Source organism: Melopsittacus undulatus, chromosome 8 (assembly GCF_012275295.1).
Source record: "Melopsittacus undulatus isolate bMelUnd1 chromosome 8, bMelUnd1.mat.Z, whole genome shotgun sequence".
Taxonomy (NCBI): domain Eukaryota; kingdom Metazoa; phylum Chordata; class Aves; order Psittaciformes; family Psittaculidae; genus Melopsittacus; species Melopsittacus undulatus.
Genome location: NC_047534.1, coordinates 30,449,634 through 30,470,920, shown reverse-complemented (window position 1 = coordinate 30,470,920; position 21,287 = coordinate 30,449,634). Strand labels below are relative to the sequence as shown.

Sequence of the window (21,287 nt, the reverse complement as noted above, 5' to 3'; positions counted from 1 at the left end):
CTGTGACTGTCAGAATAGGTAAGCTTTCAGCAGATCACATAGCTTAACAGCATGACTGTTATTGGATGTTTGCAAAATCAGACAAGTATCTGTCAGGATTAAGTATACCTGGACTATACTGTCTGTTAAGTCTCCCTGAATTGTATTTCAAGTTGTTGTTTACATCTGTCCTGTTCTCTGCTGATTCTAATTCTGGCTGTTACTGCATGCTTTGAAAGACTCATTGCAGACTGAGATACCTGAAAGAGGCTCCCCCAAGGCTAAACATCCAAATGACTGTTAAGACAGAAACACATGTGATATACAAAGATCGAGGTGATCCTAAAGCACGCTCTACAATCTGGAGCTCTTACGGTTCCCCAGTTCTTGAGCATCAGAGGAAATAAAGCCACTGACTAGTAATATCAGCCTTTCCAATAGTTTTCCTGTCAAGTCTGCCCACCAAAGACCAGACTGTGTGTTGGAACTGCTGTTTACTAAGAACCAGCCCAGGGCAGCAAAATACCAATGCACAGCAGTGATTTTAAGTCTCTGTGGAACTAAGCTTAACTGGAACCAGCAGGTTAAAATGACTGGTCACCTCTCCAATAGTTTCAGAGCAATGTCACAGAGAAGCAGCATCTCAGTCAAACCCCATTGCCATGATCCATTTCCATAAGGCCTTATCTGTTTTTTATAATGGCTTCCATAGCTGCTTATATTTCAGGTCCTCTTGCTTATCTGACCACTTGTTCAAGTGGAGGATTTGGTAAGTAAGCAATTTCCTTTCTAGGCTCCTGCCTAGGACAGACCTAAAGAAAGGTGGACTGCTTCTGTGAAAAATCGCTGTCCTGGGGAGATGCAGAAGGCACCTCCAGTTACTGAACACTGGCCTCTAATTGTTGCAGAGGTATTTAATACCTACTGACTTTTATCATGTAACTGGAATGATGAGATTTAGTTCAATGTATTTCTCTATGGTTTTTTGTATCAAATCTTTCTCTAAGGATTATTATTTATCAAAGTAGTCTTTAGAAGGAAGATGCAGAAGCCAAAAACTCAAATTAAGATTTGACTTAGTGCAGTGCAGTAAATGTAGAGAACTTTCATGGCCACTGAGATAGGAAAAAAATATCCTGTTTTAAAAAAACAAATATTGAGGAATAGCAGGAGAAAAAAAAGTTTAAAAAATAATGCATTCCAAAGCAGGCACAGGTAGATGAGTTGCAGCCCTCTGAATTCATTGTTGTAATTGCAATATCTCTCAGAAGACCTTTTCAAAAAGGTTGGTCAGAATGTGCCTACTGAATGCAGCCAAACTCTAACCACAACTGTATTTCCTGCTTGAGCAGAAAAAACATATACACAAAACTACAGAGTGAGGACTGTTAACCTAGTGCATTTAATCAACTGTGCAAAGCAAAATGAATTTAGTAAAGGCAAAGGTTAGAAAACATAACTGCAACAACTTTTTTTGCTTGATGAAGACTCCTAAATGTAGCTTCACTACTTGGAACATAAAATGAAATTGTATTTTTAGGAGCTGAATTGCACCTAAATTGTCTCTTTTTCATACCTGCTTGTTTTCCAGCAAAGAACTTTACTTTCACAACATGTGGGGTTTAAAAACCCCCACATTACCAACTAGCAAGATTCCCTTCTGACCTTTAAAGCCACACTTAAGTGTTGCTGACACAAAAACAGAATACCAGGCTTCGATGCAGCCAGTGTTTCTGATACATGCACCCTGATCTCTATTCAACTTGCACTTGTATTTCCACAGAACTGAAGTCTGATGTTACTTAAGAAAAAAGACAAACTTATTGGTGTCTTTCCTAGATTAGGTCATATTGGGGGAGATCTGTTTACTAAGCCTTTTTTCCCCCCTCTACTTTGTTTTATAAACCTCCGAGTTTCCAAATGCTGTCAATTGTCTGCTACAGTCTTAACACATTTTTCCTATTTGTTCTATTGAAACTTTTCATTTAGAGAAAAATCCCTTGGGTCCAAGCTTCTGAAAAGGCTTTATCAGTTCTAGATCTGTAGGTAAGAGGATGGAAATACAAATTACATAATATCTGGGGACCTGTGATTTTTTCAGTTACATATACAGGTTATCTGAACAGGGAGAAAAAACCAAAAGCATAAAACTGCTATAGTTATGACTGTTGATGTGTTTTCCTTTACTTCCTGTAAATTTGAGAGATTGTGCTTACATAAGTACCCTATTGCCCAAGAATCTCCATACTCTATGACCACTAGCAAGTATGTAGATAACTACTTTCAACAGTCAGACTTATTAAACCATTTGTCATCAGTTATCAACAGTAGAAAGAAACTTTCTAGAAGGAGATTTGTGACTTACCTGTATATACAACACTACTAAAACTATCCTGTTTTCCCCTATCAGACCTTGAATTAAGCAGTCTTTTAACTGAAGCTCTTAGCTCCTGTTGCTTTGGCAGCAGTAGGCCAGCCTCAGTGGGGGAGATTTTCAGGAGCTTAGCTGTCACTTTGCTAACAGATCACAAGTCAGATAATGAACTGTTTTGCCTTTTAAATACACTTGTAAGGGGTAAACCCCCCCCCCCAGGTTAAACGTTTTCTAAGGTCACAAAGAACCAGTAACAAACTAGGAGCAGAACCAGCTTTTTTGAACTTTAACCCCTTCCCCCAGTTCTCCTTGCTTATGGAAGTAGAGGCTGCTAAGATTTATGGCCAAAAGACTTGACTTTCTTTTTCTTAATGAATATTTAATCCACAAAAGCTTCAGTTTAAAACCCCAGTATAAAACTCCAAAGATGTCCATTTAGAAAGCTGATATCCAACTGTAGTCCATTTTTCTTAATTTCCGTAGCTCTCTTTCCTGAGATTTAGACAGTTTACATGTCATCTCTCCTAATAATTCCATAGGATTTGTATCTTCTTGTTCCATTTCAGTCACATCTCCTTCCTCATCCAAATCATCATCTGTTTTTTCACTTTCCATTTCCACTTCATCAGCAACTTCTTCAGCACTGGAAGAAGATGATTGGAAACAACTCAATTAATGGATACTCTCACATACTACAGGAGACGTACATTATCCTGCAAATAACTAAGTAAACATTAGATTTTAGGATTTAATCTCAGGCTACTTGCAAACTGCTATACTTCTCAGTTACAAGCCATTTTTCAAACAGCTGTCCTCTGTTTTAAGTAAGCTTAAAGAAACTATTTTTCTTTCTCCACATATTATGCATAATGTCAGAACAGGCAGATCATTATATAAAGAGTTATAATCTCACAGGATCAGAAACACTGGATGCACTGGTAGAGGAGATAACATTCAAGAAGGCTATTCTTTTCTTTCAAATCAGAAAAGGGTTACTTGGTCTTAAAAATTTCTACAAGATCTAGTGCTACTAGAAAAGAAAAAAAGTTGTTTTTTAAACACAGGGAGGTGCTTGCAATGACTGCTTCCTTTTGACTTCAAGAGTGAGACTTGTGCTGAACTAGAAAGCAAACTTGCAAAGAATGATATAGAACATCAATGTTAACACTATTAATTCAAATGTGTGTATATATTTTTAATCTCATTAGGAATGACCTGCATGGCAGAACAGTACTCCCAAAATCGTCTGTACAAACTATTTATCACTCACAAAGTGCAAAGGGTCAAACACAGATAGTATACTGTCTTATATCTATATAGTGACATATTCTTGTCGTTCTTCAAGAGCCCAATCCTACAGCCCTTATAAGTAATTTAAATGTGCACTGATGCTAGTTACCCATGTCAAAGTACAAGATCTACATGTGCAAATATTTACACAGGCCCCTGAACTCCCAAATTCTTCAGTACTGAAACCAGATGCAAGTTTCTATACATTCTTTGTATTAGACTTTTGCCAGTGTTTTGCTGATGTGGCAAAAAGACTTCTACTTGTGTCACCCAGAAGAAAGCCAGCAACACTAGCTGACACAATATAGCAGACTTGACTACACCGTTGTTATGACAGAATACAACATGCACCAAAACTGATGCAAACAAGGTTTTTTTTTTTTGGGTAAGCCCTGGCAGTGTAACCCATCTTCTCTCTGCTCTCTGCAGATTCAGGATGGCTGCTAACACAGTGACATGTTTTAATCTCTCACTTGGTAGAGTTTCATTAAAGACTTTAATAGACTGCTCAAAGAATGCAAGCATTTAATTGGCTTCAGTGTAAGCAGCAAGATATGAATCCTAATACAAGACTATAGTCATAACCCTTGTGCCTGCATTCATTTTTTAGCAGCATGCATGAATCTCAGAGGAGCAAGCTACAATACATTCTAAGTACCTATCAAACTTCTCCATTCAATTGGGATTAATGCACTGTAAGGCAATCTTAGCTGTATTCACAGTATACACTGGGAAGTGGAGTGTACACTACTCAGATTGTGTTGTTTGTTGATTTTATAGAGATGAGGCATTGGAACAGGCTGCCCAGGTCACTGGTGTAATTGCCATCTCTGGAAGTGTTCAAAACCAGCACAGATGAGGCCCTTAGTGATACGGTTTAGTGGGGGCCTTGGCAGTCCTGGGGTAATGGTTGGACTTGATGATGTAAAGGTTTTTCCAATTGAGTTGATTCTATGATTTTAATTAGGAATGAAATTCGAGCTCTAAACAAACTGTTAAGATTAAATTTAAGAACTAACCTCTTGCTGTATCTAGAAACCAAAACTAAGAATCATGCAGGAAGTTATCATCTCAAAGTTGAGAATCTGACATTTATCCCAAAATAGCATTAAAAACATTAAATCCCTGGAATAATGTTAAATTCATACAGAATATTTGAGTATCAAAGGCAACATTTTGCATACCAGCACATTATGCCAAAGAACAGCAAAAATAACAGCAAAAGAGCCAACAGACCAAATAGCCACTCTGCATCTCTCCCCAAATCTAAGTTATTTTAAAATAACACCTTGCCACAATCAAATGATACACTAATTTATGTCAACAGAAGAATGAAGAGTGTTGGAAAGCTGCATTTATGCTTTAAACAAAGATGTACATAATTTAAAGTAACTTCAGTAACCAGGAGAGTTCTTCCATTTTTCTTACCTTTTGTTCTCTTTGGAGATGAGCAAAGAATTAATAAATATAGGACACAGGAAGGAAGCAGATGGCAGAACATGTGCTGGAGTGTGCAAAAGCTGAAAAATAAAAGAGAAGCTTTATGAAAGCTTTTGTCATGATTTTGCTTGTACACTTACTGTAATTACTCTTACCTCTTTGACAGCAGGTGAATCTTGCTCATGCTTGTTATGAACAACTAGTTTTCCAAGGTCTGTATCCTCTTGTGATTGCTGACGTCTGTGCTTTCCCAGTAGCAAACTAAACGGGGTCACAGGAAGACTTTCTTCTGTTGCCAGCTTGAAAAAGGTGAAAGTTTTAATTAGACTTTTAGTGTCACAAATCTATCCCATTTTGAGTTATCAAAATTCAGGATCAACTGAAGTGACAAAATTTGACTCAACTGAGCCATATGGCTCTTTGTACTCATTCTCTGGTAGACATCCTGAGAGAAATCTACACAGAGTAGTAAAAATTTCCAGGATTTGGGGTTCAAGAACACCAGATTTAGCCGGCTGATGTACCAATTAACTTCCAAATACAGAAACTGATGTGTGTGCCAGAAACACTAAGTATGGCTTTCAGATCCCACTTATGACTAAAATATCATTTACACCCCAGCATCATCTGCTAAGCAACTTAATTACGTAACTGGAAGCATTTTCCTAGCTCAATAAACCTTGAGTACTGATTTACTTCCCCAGCCTCCAAAGAAAGCAATTGCTTGTACCCACATCCCCACTAGATTTTGTATTAGAAAGATATTAACTTACATGCTGATCTATTTCACCTAACCAAGCAAATCAATTGAGTGCTGTTGTTTTATTCTGTTCAATGGATATGAAACACTTTTCTTCAACATGAATTTAAAGGACTGAATTTCCCATGGTACTTCCCCACTGAAGTACAAACTGGGATGTAATTTTGAAATTCCTTCTCACTGATACTGACAACTGTTCATCCTCATCAGACTCTGCAGATCAGGCTACACTCAAGGTTCCAAGTGTTAAAGAAACCAAGATAAGTGAAGAGCTTATTCAAATATCAAATGGTTTTGCTTCACTTTTGTGAATCCCTTTAGGAAAGTGTAACTTTTTTGTTCAGGGAAAACAAGGGAAGGTGAGAGCAGCTCATTAATACTTCTTTTACTTTTTAAAAATATTGTTACCTTTTTAAAGAATAGCAATTCTGTCAAAAAATAAGCAAATTCAGATGACTGCCCCTTCAGCTAAGTGCCTATGACCCCATCTAAGTATCTGGTGTGCATTTTGATGACAGAAGGGAATTTGAATCTGACAAATAAACCAGCAGAATTCTGAACTGCTCTGTACATCTCTGTCAGAGCTTCTGTAAGAGGTACCTGTTTGCTGGATGGTGTGAGCCTTTCTTCTAGAGACCTTGTGCTAAGCGTCAAAAGCTCCTAAAATACACAATAAAGCATCAGAGTTATAGTATGCGAAACTGCTTTTCATATTCCCATACCTTGCCTGTGGAAGCTTCCAACTGGTTCAAAAGCTTTTGTTAGTCAAGTGGAAGAAGGCAGGAGGTCGCTTCTTCTTTATTTTATAAAGAAATGGAAAGGAAGCAGGAATGGACATAGAGGCTCTGTATTAATTTTTTGGGAAAACGAATAAGAAATTCCCCACCCATCCAAAAAAAATTACAGGAAAAACTGAGTATCATATAAAACATTTGGATAATCAGCAATGCAGCTTCTAGATGGCTGTTGAAGTTAAACAGCATAGGCAATGTTCCCAAAATATCTAGTTTCCTGGATGGACATAGTAGAAAAACAGTTGAAAGCTTTTAATAATGAACAAAGCATGGCTTACACTGCCCTGAAATCACAAAAAGAAACTCTTACACTCAACAGAGCAGAACTCTGAATCTGTATCAATCTACATTCAGGAAAGTACTTCTTCCCCAAGAACCACCCCTCCATCACTATTTCTTACTTGCGCATCTGTAAGAAAAAACAGTTGGGAACTTCTTAGCCAAAGGTATTTTTCTGAGCCAGTCATTTCAGGTTCATCTCTTGGAACAAAGGCAGCAAGCAGGATCTTCTCTTTACAAAGGTTTCTCTGGATATAGACTGGCCGTGGCTCATTTGGTTTAAACACAAACACTAAAAAAAACAAGAACATCTTATCTTTAAATCATGACATTTTGCCTTCCTGAATAGTTGTGAAAGCCCTGTGTACCACTGCCAGTAACGGCTGGGCAGGATTGCCTTTAAGCACTAGTTTGCAGAAATTATAATTGGATAACCTTACTGCATAATAGAAGGTGCCTTTCACAGTACTTCAATCCAGAGAACATATTTGGAGATTAATGTTTTTGTAGAACAGTAGCTCTAGGAAGTGTAATCATAATTTAGAGTTAAATCTCTAAAATGTAGCTGTTTTCTGAAATTCAATCAGTTTTCTATTTATAGGAGAGGGTCAAAACCATTCCACATCCTCACCCAGAAAGCATGGCTGATCCTGTGCTATATCCTGCATCAGGAACTAACTGTTAGAAGGTGGAAAGCCAACATGCTTGACTTGACTGCTGCTGTCAGGCATGGCTCAGCTTCCCCCAGGTGCAACCACAGACTCAAGTTTGTCTTATGGCTTTCATGGGGCTGAATTCCAGGAAAACCTTTTCTAGAAATTATGCTTTCACAGCTTTAAATTCCACTAACTCTTACTTGTCAAAGAAGCCCTTGTACTTACAGCTGGATTCTTTGGAGAGCCATGAGACAGCAGCAATATGTTCTGACAGGGGATCAGGTTGCAGAACTAAGACATTGAGGTGGGCACTCCATTCCACTGAAAAGCAAACACAGCAACAGCCAGAAATGAAGAGGGGGCATTCAGTTCTATCCCACTACTTTGCCACACAAAAGGTCAAATGAGAATGACATGCAGCGTCATTACCTCTGGAAAAGGCATGCAACTTCATTTATTCCCAAGTGGATTAAAATGCACAAATACTATTAACACCTACACTACCACGAAATACTACTTATTGCTGTGTTATCCATCATCTAACTTAGAATTTACTCTGCACATCGCACAAGGTGCACATATGCTGCACAGGATACTATCTTGCCTAAGTATGAAAATTACTATATTTCCATAGGATATTTTGTAGTGGGTCAACCTGGAATCAAACTAGAATTGTTTTAAGGTTTCATAGTAAATTCAGGTGTTAAATGTTACCACACTAGCAAACATTTAAGTTGATCTTACATGCACAAGTGAGCAGGTTCCAGCAACACAGAAAGCCATGATCAGTGGCACCAATAAGGTACTTGGAACATGTTAGTCTCCCAAAGCAGATGTTCCTACAGAAGTAAAAAGTCAAAACAAGTCAGTGACCTTCAGACTTCATCTGTTTCTCTATGTAGTGATGATTCACAAGTCACAAACATTCCGTTAAGATTTAGTTCTGATATTTAATTTAGAAGTTCGCTTTTTTTGCTTTCATCTCTAGTGACATAAAACTTCATACAGAGCTACCAGATAGGTCTGGAAGATTTAAAAGTATGCATAAATCTACCACAATTATATATTCCTGCAACATTCCAAACTCAAGGAATGATTTTAATATCTTAGACAAGTTTCAAACCCTTAAGTAATTGTAAGTGTTCACACTGGGACTGGAAAATAAATTCCATGTTTAAAGAATTCCTACTATTGCTCTAAGCACTAGAGAAGAGAAGCAGTAGAAGTTATTCTTATAGGCTGCTCCACTTGAAGAAAGTGTGTGATTTGTTTTCACTGATTTTAATTTCTCATTCTCTTGTCTGACAGCAATACAACAGCCTTCTAATTTCTAATGCTATACAAAGTTTTCAAGAACACTGATAAGGGTTGTAATTTCTGTATTAAAACATAACCCTTTTAAGTTATGCAATTAATATAATCCTAGAGGAATTTATTTCCTTTTAACATAGCATATAGTAAAGGCTACAACAAAAGGAGCAGCTGGCCTGGGAAAAGCTTGCCACTCTACCAAGCTGTCAAGAGAAGTTTTCACCATAGATGCAGTAAAGGTGTGACTTACATGCCTCGCACAATTTTCCTGCACACCAGTTTCAGAATCATGTTTCTCAATTTCAAATCTTAGAGGGCAGTAGAAACAAAACACACTTGATCATGCAAAACAAAAGATTACAAGCATACACACACGAACATGGAAGTGAGAAATCTATCTTTCTGTGATTCTTTTTGTCAGTCTTTTAAACATTATGACCACACAACATTTTGCTTTCCATTTTATGTGGTTCCTGGAAGCTGGTATATAAAATACTTCTGACATTACTGCAGAAATGATTATGAGAAGCAAGTTTGAGAAGCAGGTAGAAAAAACCTCCACACTAAAAGAGAATGCTAACAGGAGGTTTGTAGCATCTTCCTGTTCCAGGAATTGTTTAGATACAGAGATCTAGCAGAGAGATTAAGCAGATGAACCCGTGAGGTCACCTACTGCCCTATTATTTCAGGGTTATTTTAAGAAAAATGGTACTTTACCTGGATCAGAAACTGCTGAATTTTAGTACAGTCCAGGAAGTTCAATATTGAGGTAGTCCTATTCTTCGAGTCTGTCTTTTATCTCTACCATCAACCTATGCCATTCCTCATTATCCTTACACAACAGAACAGCACCTAGACCTTCAGGATGTCTTTTATCATGACAGCACACAATGGAGCATGCCGAGATAGTCTGCCAGGCAAACATGGCTTTTCCCACAGAGGTTAGAAAGGATCAAGAAGTCGATTTTATAATACAGATAACTAGGTCAATATACCTTTATAGTTTATTGATATAACTGCTGTTTTTATGCATGCATGCATGAATAAAGAACAAATTTCTTATACTTTTTCAGTACTTTGATTCATCCATAGATTAATAGGGAAAAAAGAAAAGGGCTATTAACACATTCCTGTTATGGGCACAGTGACACATATTTGAGTATGGGAGGTACAGAAGTCACAAGAAAGTAAGAAGTTGGAACTGCAAAACTTGATCTTACTATTTTTGACAGTGTGTTACCCACCACCTAGAAGCCATTTTAGAGTCTTTTCTATATATGAATTTAAAGACTGTTAAATTCAATGTTTAGATGAACATACAGGAGGTCTGGGGCTGCTATGAATTGATTCTTTCTGTTCTGAGAGTTCAAGACATAAAAAAAACAGATAAACATACCTTATTTTTCCAGGTGGATGGCAAAACGTACACTTAAGTTCCCAAGTAACTGAATCCCATACAGTGACAATTTCTTCAAAGCTAACAGCAAGCAAAGAGCCATCTTCTGAGAAACAGCAGTTTGTGGCTTGGTAGTTGTGGTAGCTGCCTACAAAGTCACAGCTCCAGCTCACACTCTGTTGTGCTGCATTGAGCAAACAAGGTAGTTAATTTGAGTTTATACAGGAAGAAAGAATTCAAGTATTAGAGCTGCAAAATAAGCTCAAGAAGACGACAGATTTGTTTCAGAAGTCTTACATTTTTGAAGAGCACAGAGATTCTGTATTGTTCTAATACATGAAACATTTAGTAGGTTTTTCATTTGTCCTCGGTTTTGCTTTCAAACAATGAATCCTGAGACTGATATGGTATAGTATTCTTGTATTCTTGTTTACTTTGCCAACTACATTAACTGTGCTCTCAAACATGCAGATGTTAGATAAAAGGAAAAAAGATACTGAATGAGATTCAACATTTAGTGTTCTGAAACATACTGTTCTTTTAAACTGTAGCAAGAACACAAGCATTACTAAAAATCTGAATACAGAACGCATTTGAGTCCAGCAAAGCTTACAGTTCATTTACATGAAGTCTGAGGATCACAGTGGACCATAAGCATGGTCAACTTTGTGTTGATTAACCTATCAGTGTAGTCTGCTGGGATACCTGCCCCAATGCTGATAATAACCATCAAATAAACAGCAGTGATGTACTTACCACATAATATACGCTTCCGAATATAAATAAGCTTTTCATGCTTTTCAAACATGAGTAAGATGAGGAAAGGAAGGCAAATAAGTTCACCCTATGCTAAGATATAAGTTCACCCTTTATATAATGACTAGAAGTTGATGATTAAAAGACCTGCCTGTAAAAAAAGGAGCCAGAAACAGTTCACTACTTTAAACTGCATGGCACCATCTAGAGGCAGACTGAGAGATCTGCTGCAGTTAAAAACATTCCAGTGTGTTCTACTTCTGAAGTGATGAGTTTATTAAAAAGAAACTGCAGCACACTGAATCTTTCTATCTGAGCATTCCCTGCTCTGTCCCTGCTGGGCAAATACACCACATAAATCAGCACTAATTTCTACTTTTACACTTTTAAACAATCAACAAATGCTGCCTTTCTCTTCTGCAGCAAGTTCAGCAAGGCCTTTGCTGTTTCAGGAACCTCCACATCAATCCATAGAACTACAAAACTATGACAGAACTCTTGTTACATAGGAAACTCAGGAGAACACAATAATTCATGCAACCGCAGAAACAGGTAAAAGCATAAGACGCAAGGGCCTAGTTCTGACAGGACGAAGTTAGGGTAAGAATTTCTATAGCATGTCACAAGATGACAAGCATGTGACCATAGTTACCTTCTGGATCAGTGTCTTCTACCATCACCCAGACTTTAAACACACGGTCTCTGCCAGTTGTTACTAGTATCGGAGAGTCATCTTCCAATTCATCCATGTCACGAAAGCACATGTCTGTTATGTGGTTCTCATGGGGCGTATTTACCCTAGTATTCAGCTTAAAGCTAGAGGAAAACAAAACAGAAGCTGCAATTTTATTTCATTTTGAAACTTGGGAAAGATTTCAGTTTAAGGTGATTCTGAAAGGGGAAGGGAAAAAAAAGGAATCAAAACAACTTCTAATTAGGTAGCTAAATGGTATTGCATTTACAGATCACATTTCCCTAATCACCTCCATACAGCGAGGGAGGTTGTGGCCCAGCACTAAGAAGGGATTATCACTAAGCAAGCATAGTTCTCAAATACTCAGCCTGAGCTCTGGGCAGTTTTTCCAGTACTTAGAAAATCAGTCACATATCTACTACACAAATCAACTTTATTTTGCTTTGTTTCTTCTTTAAGAAAATAAGAACTTATAGTAAAAAAATATATATTTTTTAATAAGAAAATAAGGGAAAGTGTCTGAGCTAGGGGTATGTTAGTATATTAGCTAAAAAGTATGTTAGCTAAAAAAAGAGATCAACTATAAAACCATAATCATCTGTACCCTAGAAGGACTAATCAATTCATGATGGATTAGACAGAGGCTGGTAAACTGAACAAGCTATAGAAACCTTTCCTTAAAGGTCATGATTTTTAATACCAAGAAAATCCGTGAATTTAAGTGCCATGGTTAAAACAGCTTGTCTCATTACTGTAAGTGAATCAGATTGAGAGCAATAATTTTTGATCTGTATTAATGTCAACTTTGTGTTGTTTCAGATGCATGGCAAACCCTTTGGAGTTCATCTGGAAAAACTGCCTTTACAAGGAAAGGCTGTGCAGAATTTGTGTGACACTCAAGATTTTGACACCTAGAAGGTCAGTTCTATTATCATTACCTTTGTGTTTCTTCATCATAGAACCACAGTTTCAACTGTAACTCAGGGTCAGCTGCCTCTTCTCTCTCTTCCACTGTTGCCAGCCACTTGCCTCGGGCACTAAACGCAACCTTGACTAAGTCAGCTTGCTTTAAACCTGCCTGGTGAATGTATTGTCGCTGCACAATATCCAACTGCAAAACAAAAAGGACAAAATTAAATTTCAAAATTCAAGTATAGATTTAAAGATATCATTTATAAAACCATGGAAAAAGGATGTTCTGAAAGCACCAATTAGAACTGACTGGCTCTGGCATACAAAAATAATGTGGGGAAAGTATAATTAGGGCACGTAACATTCCACAAGAATACTATGGATTCGTGTGGAATTTCCTTGTAGGAAAGGATGAAAAAAAACCCAAAACTGGGGGGATTTAACCTAGAATTTCTTGATTTAACATACTGTATTTATTCAACTATCAACATTTAGCTATGTTTCACAAGAATTTCGTGATAAAGCTGAAAACATCTCAGCTTGGAATCCAGTCTTACAGTATACCTGCTGGCTTTTGTCCTGTTTGCCATATTAAGTCTCAAATAAGTTCTGATGCATGACTTATTTAAGTTAAAGTTTTAGTATAAGCCCATCCAACTTACACTGAACAGCTGTTGATCACTCTGGAGGGAATAGAACTGCAAGTGACCAGGCTCTCCATTCAGCACCAAAGCTTTGGTTCTAGGATCAACCACTAGACCAGTCTTCACATCTATACCTAGAAACAAAAAGTCAGATGACAAGTTACCCAAGATGGAAAGTGAGACATTCTGCCCCCAAAGTGGAAGACAAATTTTATTGCACTTACTTTTGATTAGCCCCTGAATACTTTTGGAAAATCTGAGGTTGCTGTTGATAATTGTAATTCCTGAAAGGAAAAAGCAGATAAGGTGTTGTGATAGGTTTCTGCAATATAACCACATCTCACGGCAGGGCAGGGACCTTAATCAGCTGTACTTAATCCTATAAATGTGTCTTTTCTCTGTCTATGACAACCCTACACCAAGGTGGGCAGCCAAGTTACAGCAGTCACCAGGCATATTCACAAGACTAATAAAAGAGCAAAAGATCATTTAAAGCATTTGTTCTTTCAGATCAATATTGAATTTTTATGTAGCATTTAGTTAATTCACCTGAAATTAACAAAATAAAGCTCAAAGATTTGCATTAAGCAACACATAAAATATGCTTTGGCTTACTGTTGTCTTTGTGCAAGGTGCAACAGAGCGAGCCATCAGATGACACGGAAATGTACTCAATAGGAGATCCCAAACGAGGAAGAAAATCCTTCCGACAGTCTGATTCATTGTGCCACAGAACTAGAACAGATTCAACTCCACCACTCAGCAAGCTGGTTCCTTTTCCAGAAATAAAAATACAGTTACAGGTTTTGGTTAAAAAAAGTGTCATCAGCATACATGTTTACAATGACAAACAAGTTTCTAAAAAACCTTTCCTAAACTGTCATGAACAAAGCAATTATTCCTCATACTGAGCGTGGGCACAGGTAAGTTTCTCATCATCCCATGTTAAACTGCTACAGAAACTAGGAAGAAGTAGCAAGAATTTGTGCTAACAATAAAATTTAATCTGTTTTGGGAGTAGCAGATCCCATTACTGTCTGAATCATCTGAACTATCTGCGTTAGAACATAGCTGAATTGTCCTCCTAACAGAAGTACTTAGCAGTAAGAAATGTTCTAAGGATAATAGCTCAGGTCACACAATTCAGATAAAAGTTAACTATTTTTGCCACTAGGTTTAAGCTCAGACAAAACTGGCTTGTTTTATTTGGAGACAAATAAGACTGGCAAGAACTCATCAGTATTACTAATGGAATGAGGGGAAAGGAAGTGGTGGTGGGGGGAAAAGAGATAAGAGGAGGGGCTGGATTTTACATTCTAACACAGAAGGCAGGTATTTGATACTATGAATGCCAGTCAAAATATATAACAAGAACTTCCTCCTTTTTTGTTTCAGATCCTTCCTGGACATACTTGAAGTTCTAGATACTACTTTGTTAATGGACAGACGTCTATTGATTTTTCCCTCCCTGCTGCAACTCTAACTTCAAGAGCATTTGTTTGCTTGTTTTTTTTTACTCACCCTCCACAGAATAAGCTAGATCCATGACAATATCATGATGCCAGTGCAGTGTGGAAAACGTGTAGTCTTTCTTGTGGTAGAAATTCCTCCTATGTGGGGAGGAACAGAAGAGTTCTTTAAGCACAACATCAACAGAGCAAATGAAAGGAAATACTTAAGTATACCACCCTCTCCTCTAACTTCTAGACAAGGGTTTCTTGTATGCTCAAATGATGCAAAGGGAGGGAAAGAACAGCTCAACATCAACAGAGCAAATTAAAGAAAATACTTAAGTATACCACCCTCTCCTCTAACTTCTAGACTAGGGTTTCTTGTATGCTCAAATGATGCAAAGGGAGGGAAAGAACAGTGTTAGCAGGTTTTCAGCACCTTCCTGGTGCACACTGTACATCTTAGACATACTCAACAATTCAGCAGTTGGGAGGAACTTGGCAAGCATATTGTTCCTATCCGTGCAATTCTGCTAGTGTGCTGTCACTAGGCCTCTATGTGGCCATAAAGAGTTATTTTAGCTGTTTCTGCATTACCTTTTTCGAAAACAGTTTAGATTCGTGGAGCACAGGAGTTATTTTCCCATATGATATTAAACTGAAGCTGTACCTTGAAGTCAGTGTGTCAGTACTGCAGCTTCACAGGGCTTTGCCATTCAGTGGTCATTATGACTTCTGAAAATGGCAATGCTATGGGTGAATCAGACTGCTTTGCTCAGGTTTCACTTAACTCTTATGATCACATCAGTTTATGGGGTACATAGTCGAACCAAAACATGCATACCAGAGGCGAATCTTTCCATCAGCATGGCCCGTTGCAATACAATCCTCTGTAGGATGACATGCTATGCAAGTGAACTGACTGTTTCTATTTTTTGTCTTCGCTGTATTTACAGAAAACCTTCAAGAGTTTAGAAAATAACTTTAATTATATTAGGGTAAACAAAGCTTCAAAAGGATTACCTAATGCACATACAAATAATTCTGACTAGCAAAATTACACATCTCCAAATTGTTATCGTCACATGCACTCTCAAAAAAGAGACATATTTTTCTCTTTGTTTCATTATTTTTTTGCCTTCAATCAAACTGAAAGATTTGTCCTTCCTTTTCTCTCCCTTTCCATCCCCACCCCCCCTTTCTCCCTGACCAAACTATGTCACTTGTTTCAGTCCAGCATCAGCCTAAGCATTTATCTGAAAAGAATGCATGCATGAGCTAAAAAGCTAAGCTGCTATTGTAGCACCTCACTGTTTGCCTCTACAGGAGGCTTCTTACGTAGTTACTACATCCCCAGTTAAGAGACATTTATGATATATCTCACTGAATCAATACCTGATGCTTTCATTCTCACCTGTTCAACTGCTTCTGTTTAAAAAAATAAACTTGGAGATTAGCCTCCTTCACTGATGCCACATATTGACCCTGTTATAGTAAAACAACAACACAGGACATAGTTTGTGTTCTTACACATGAAAAAAAAATCATATTTCATTACAAAATATTTATAATTGAAGATAATATATAAGCTGATGTTAAGTAAATATTTTCCTATTTTAAGTATTCTTCTTTTATTTTAATAATAGAAAGCATAGGTCAGACATATTCATTTAACTTGTTTTGTTTCTGTGCTGCTGTGCTTGTATAAAAGCATAACAGCATATAGTTCATTTGAGAGGCAAAAAAAACCCAAACCCAGCCAACACCCAAGAGAAGAAAAAACCCCAAAAGGTGAATATACTTCTCTTCCAAATGCAATATGCTTCGGTGATGCATCCACACCATCCAAAACCACTGACAGTTCCTTGGCTTCCACATCTTGGCCTGCTGTTTTTGTCAGCTTAACTGAGACCAGCTGGAATGCATCTGAGCAAAGAAAAATCTGTTATCAAAAGGCTTTTATGAACAAGCTTATGTATGTTCCTTACAAACGAGCTTTACACCCTTTCTATCTTAAAGCTAACATGAAGTGGTAAATGCTCCATCCCTGGCAGTGTTCAAGGCCAGGCTGGGCAGAGCCTTGGGCGACATCATCTAGGGTGAGGAGTTCCTGCCCATTGCAGGGTGTTGGAACTGGATGAGCTGAAAGTCCTTTCCAACTCAAACCATTCTATGATTCTATGATAGTACCTTCCAACATTTTTATAAGTGTGAAAAAGCTTTCAATACCTTTCAAAAAGTAACTTTCAGGTATTTTGATTGAAACAATAATATCGAAGATTAAGGACCAGCTAGTGCAACTGTAAGCAAAACCCAAGTAAAATTACATAGAATTTGCTCTTGGTTTGAAGTAACATTTGTAGCAATACAGTTAAGAGTAAAGTCATGCTATATTCATATTTATGTTGGACAAAATTTAAGGAATAAATTATTTAGGCATGCTGTTAAATATGACTTTATCTACGTTAATGCTGCTTAAGGTGGGTCAGCAGACACAAGCACTGCAGCATACCCTGTATCATGGTAAATACTGCTTAAAGATTTACTACACCTACAATATACGCATGCAGTATGTCTGTCAAAAGTCAAGATAAGCACTCTTCCAGACAAATGTTAGAAAGCAGGTATCACAGAATGAACACAGAAAAAAGAGGTACAGAATGCAGGACTGCAGACATCTGACACAGGACTTAGAAATACGTTCAAAACTAAGACATTAAAGAATGTTCTTGCAGCATACCATTCACTGACATGACTGTAGCTTAAGACACAGAATGACAAGGATGATGCTAATCATACTGTACCTCTTTCACCACTCTTTGGAACGATTACAAATACTGAATCCTCAGAACTAGCAAGTGCATACAATGCCAGAAGTTTGGATCCTACACTGAAAGTCTGAAGGAAAAGAAGATGAGATCAACAATTACTACACTTGTGTACTGTTTACAATACTGAAAACACATGTTCTTTAATAAAACTGATGTATTAAAATTCCCAATTCTACAATAAGTGGGAAGACCTTTATTCTAAGAAGCACTAATACAAATGCTAAAACAGTACTAAAAATATAAGACATCAGATTTACTGAAAAACCTGAAGGTACCTTATACCTAATACAAGGCAGAAGGTTCATCTATAGGAAAGTGCCTCTCTTTAGCAGCAAAGGGACAGTCAGCAGCCCACATTTTCAAGCCATCATATCAGTTTCTATTGGCCTATCACAAACTGCAGCACACTCCCCAAGAGCTACACTGGACTCTGAACTGCAACAAGGAGCAAAGTTATATGTCAGTACACATCCCACCTTTTCTCCCCAGAAAGATTCTGCATCATCATGAATTTCTGCAGTGACACACACAATTCCCACATTCTATCATGCTATAGACAGACAGTTTTCAGGCTGTTTTAATGGGAGAACAGCACACCTCAGATTGATTTGTGCCCATTTGTAGTAACAGCTGCAGAAATCCTTATTCTGAGTCTGACATGCACTCAACAAGAATGACTAAACATACTTTAATGGGAATACCATCCATGAAGTCCCACAGCTTAATGCTGCCATCAAGAGAAGAAGAATAGAGCTGAGGGGGGGAAAAAAAAAAGTTAAATATATCAAAGCCAACTTTTACATAAAATCACACCTTAAAAGTTGATCAGTGGAACTGATTCCAAGTGACTGAATCACCAAAAATACAAGACACAGGCCAGCTCTGTGCTATCTTCAAAGAAAGCACAATGCAAATACAACACTATTATTCCAGTCTGAAACATAAATTTTCACCAAATGTAAATGAACCAACAAACACTTGTGCTTAAACACTTGAGACTAATAGTGCACACGCAGATATCCATTATGTAAGCATGTACCAATCTTTGCATCAGATTTTACATACATAATATGCAGATGCAATCCATCTGTGCAACTGTATCTTTCTTGGCGTGTAACACCAAAAAACCCCAAGCACACTGAATGCCAGGGCAGCAGCAGCAGCGTACAGGGAAGGCAGGCTGCCAGTGGACAGAGAGCCACTGAGCAAATTAAAGGGATTAAGTCCAATCTGCATCTGTATCGGCAGATGGAGAGGGTCAAACACCAACCACAGTAAATGTTACTGATTGTCTTGCATGCTTCTTTTCCCCCTTCAACCGACAAAATGAAAACCCGGATATTTTGCCGGTATTTCCATTTTGCCATTGCTCCCTTCAACCAGTAGTAACCCATACGATGTTTCACTTTTCTGTTTGTAGAAAACAGACGTAAGGCTTGCCCTTCCAGCCATAAACATTACCTGAACAATGCTCTAATAGCTCCCAACCCCTTCTCAAAACTCCAGCCAGCCCCCCCACAGCGCCAGCCAAGTTCGGCCAAGGGGCAGGAGCACCCCAAGCACCCCCCAGCCAAATCCTCCTTCCCCCCCAGACCTGCATGTGGTTGTGCGGGTTGAGCTGGATGCCTGTCACCAGGTCGGCATGGCCGCCCATCAGCCGCAGCGTCTCCTCGGTAGCCACGCTGTACATCTTCACGAAGTCGCCGGAGGCACATAGAAGGTACCTGAAGCGTGTGTGGGGAAAGCAACGCCGTTAACCCGCACCCCCGGGAGCGGCCAGGCCGCAGTGACACCAGCGGGCAGCCGTCCCCGCGGCAGAGCTTAGGAGCACATTCCCCGCCCCAAGGGTAGAAGCCCAGGTCCCAGCGCCACTTACTTGGAATCGGAGGAGAAAACGGCCCTGACGCCATGGATGGTGCCGCCGCCACAGCGCACCACGCGGAGTGCCGCCGGCGCCACCATCTTGGCCGGGCAGAACTCCGACCTTTCCCCCGGCCCCGAGTTCCGCCCGACACCGGCATGGCGGCGGGGGCGGTGCCGCGCCGCCGCCGATTGGCTCCTTGGCTGTGACGTATACGTGGCGGGCTGCTCAGGCAATCACATGTCTCCACAGGCCTGTCCGCCGCTTAGAATCGGCAGCGCAACCGCCGGGTGTGCTGTATGTCACGGGGAGAGCCCACCCGGTGCTGCCGCTGCCCGCGGGCGGAACCCGGCCGTGGGCCAAGGACAGCGCTCCTGCATGGGCCTCAGGGTGGCGGCTGGACCCGTGCCGCTGCGAGGGAAAGCCCTCTGCCCGCATCAGGAATGGCGCAGGCACGGTGATCTGAGGGGCGGGGGGGGGGGGGGGGGGAGTGTGAAACTCCTTGTTTGAGCAGGCAGAAAGGCTCAGCTGAAAAACAGGTATGTTTTGTTAAAACCCTGTTCACAGTGAGGGGTCTGGAGCATCTCTTATTAGGTGAGACTGAGGGAGCTAGGCCTGTGTAGCCTAGGGAAGACAGAAGGGATCTTGTTAATGCATGTAAATATGCAGGCACATGCCAGGAGTATGATGCCAGACTCTTCAGTGGTGCCCAGCAATGGCCATAAACTAAAGCACAACAGGTTTCACTTCAACATGAGGAAGAGCCTTTTTATACTGAGAGTGCAGAACACTGGAACAGGCTGCCCAGGGGTTTATTGTGGCATCTCCTGGAGACGTTCCAAACCTGCCTGAATATGCTCCTGTGTAACCTGCTTTGGGTGGCTTTGCATGATCTCCAGAGGTCCCTTCAACCCTAACTAAGGATTTTGTCATTCTGTTATTGTATTCATCGACTTGGACGAAGTGTGAGTTTGCTGAGTCGGAGCATGAATGTTCTCAAGTCTGGAGGAAAGCTCCTGTCAGAATGTCAGGAATAAGTCTTGATACAGGGTGTCTGGGCCCTTCACTTCAGCTCTGGGTTGGTGTTCTGAAGGTATTTTGGGCTGCCGTTGATGCTATTGAAGCAATCCCTGTAATTGTTGAACAGTCCCACTTCATATCTATATATGAGCACAAATAACAATGACAGGTGCATTCAGGAGGTGTATTTGTGCTAATCTGCTGTAGGCCACTTGGCCTACAGGGAAATCCTACATAACGAGAATCCTACAGGGAAAGTAGTGCATGTGTTTTGAGTATTGAGGCTATAGGGAACTGGGTATGGCTGTTAGAGCATAATGCAGCCAGAAACATGGCTCCTAATCCCCAAGGGCTTCACAGTTAAACAGTGTGTGCTTTCTGGAGCTGACAGTGGTATTTACAATTTCTGACTGACTGCAGTTGTTGAGTTTTACAGCTATGCCTCTCTCATTCTGGTGAGTATTTCAGGATGTGAAGGCAGAGATGCTCTAATGCTCTTCCTGTGTGGGACAGTAGGATGTGGTCGAGCTCTGAGCCACAGAGCCTGAGTAAACCCAGAGTTCTACCGTGGGAGAAGAAGCAAAGTCTCTAGGAAGAGACAACCCCTTTAATTTAATTTAATTAAAGTCTAATTGTCTCTTTAGTCTGAGCCTATGCTAAATCTAGTTAAAACCTGGAAACTTAGCCTGTTCAACTTTCCTTGATGGAGAAAGGCTAATATCTTGTCTGTCTTAATACATACATTTTTTAATTATACTGTTATAATACGCATTTAATTTTATAATTTTAAGAAGTCTGTCATAAGCTTTGAAGATGTCGTGGTTTAAACTAAATCTGCA

At 39.4% G+C, this 21,287-nt stretch overlaps 1 protein-coding gene across 2 annotated transcripts; it reads right to left on the bottom strand.

The window, feature by feature from the left end:
* Positions 1 to 1,362: 1,362 nt before the first annotated feature.
* On the bottom strand, positions 1,363 to 19,571 carry WDR75 (WD repeat domain 75). Of its 2 annotated transcripts, XM_005145590.3 has the most exons (21): positions 19,444 to 19,529; positions 19,162 to 19,291; positions 18,255 to 18,320; positions 17,541 to 17,634; positions 16,538 to 16,662; positions 16,151 to 16,221; positions 15,581 to 15,697; positions 14,807 to 14,895; positions 13,901 to 14,059; positions 13,510 to 13,569; positions 13,304 to 13,419; positions 12,668 to 12,840; positions 11,688 to 11,851; positions 10,280 to 10,463; positions 8,317 to 8,411; positions 7,798 to 7,893; positions 7,039 to 7,208; positions 6,444 to 6,503; positions 5,239 to 5,382; positions 5,072 to 5,163; positions 1,363 to 2,996 (listed from the first exon to the last, which is right to left on the bottom strand). In XM_005145590.3, the coding sequence occupies exons 1-21, from the start codon at positions 19,527 to 19,529 to the stop codon at positions 2,789 to 2,791; spliced, it is 2,499 nt and encodes an 832-aa protein (XP_005145647.2). In that variant the 3' UTR covers positions 1,363 to 2,788. The 2 variants fall into 2 exon arrangements, with proteins under 2 accessions (XP_005145647.2, XP_030901720.2); XM_031045860.2 differs by lacking the exons at positions 1,363 to 2,996; positions 5,072 to 5,163; positions 5,239 to 5,382; positions 6,444 to 6,503 and adding an exon at positions 6,539 to 6,639 and having other exon boundaries at positions 19,444 to 19,571.
* Between the last annotated feature and the right edge of the window lie 1,716 nt (positions 19,572 to 21,287).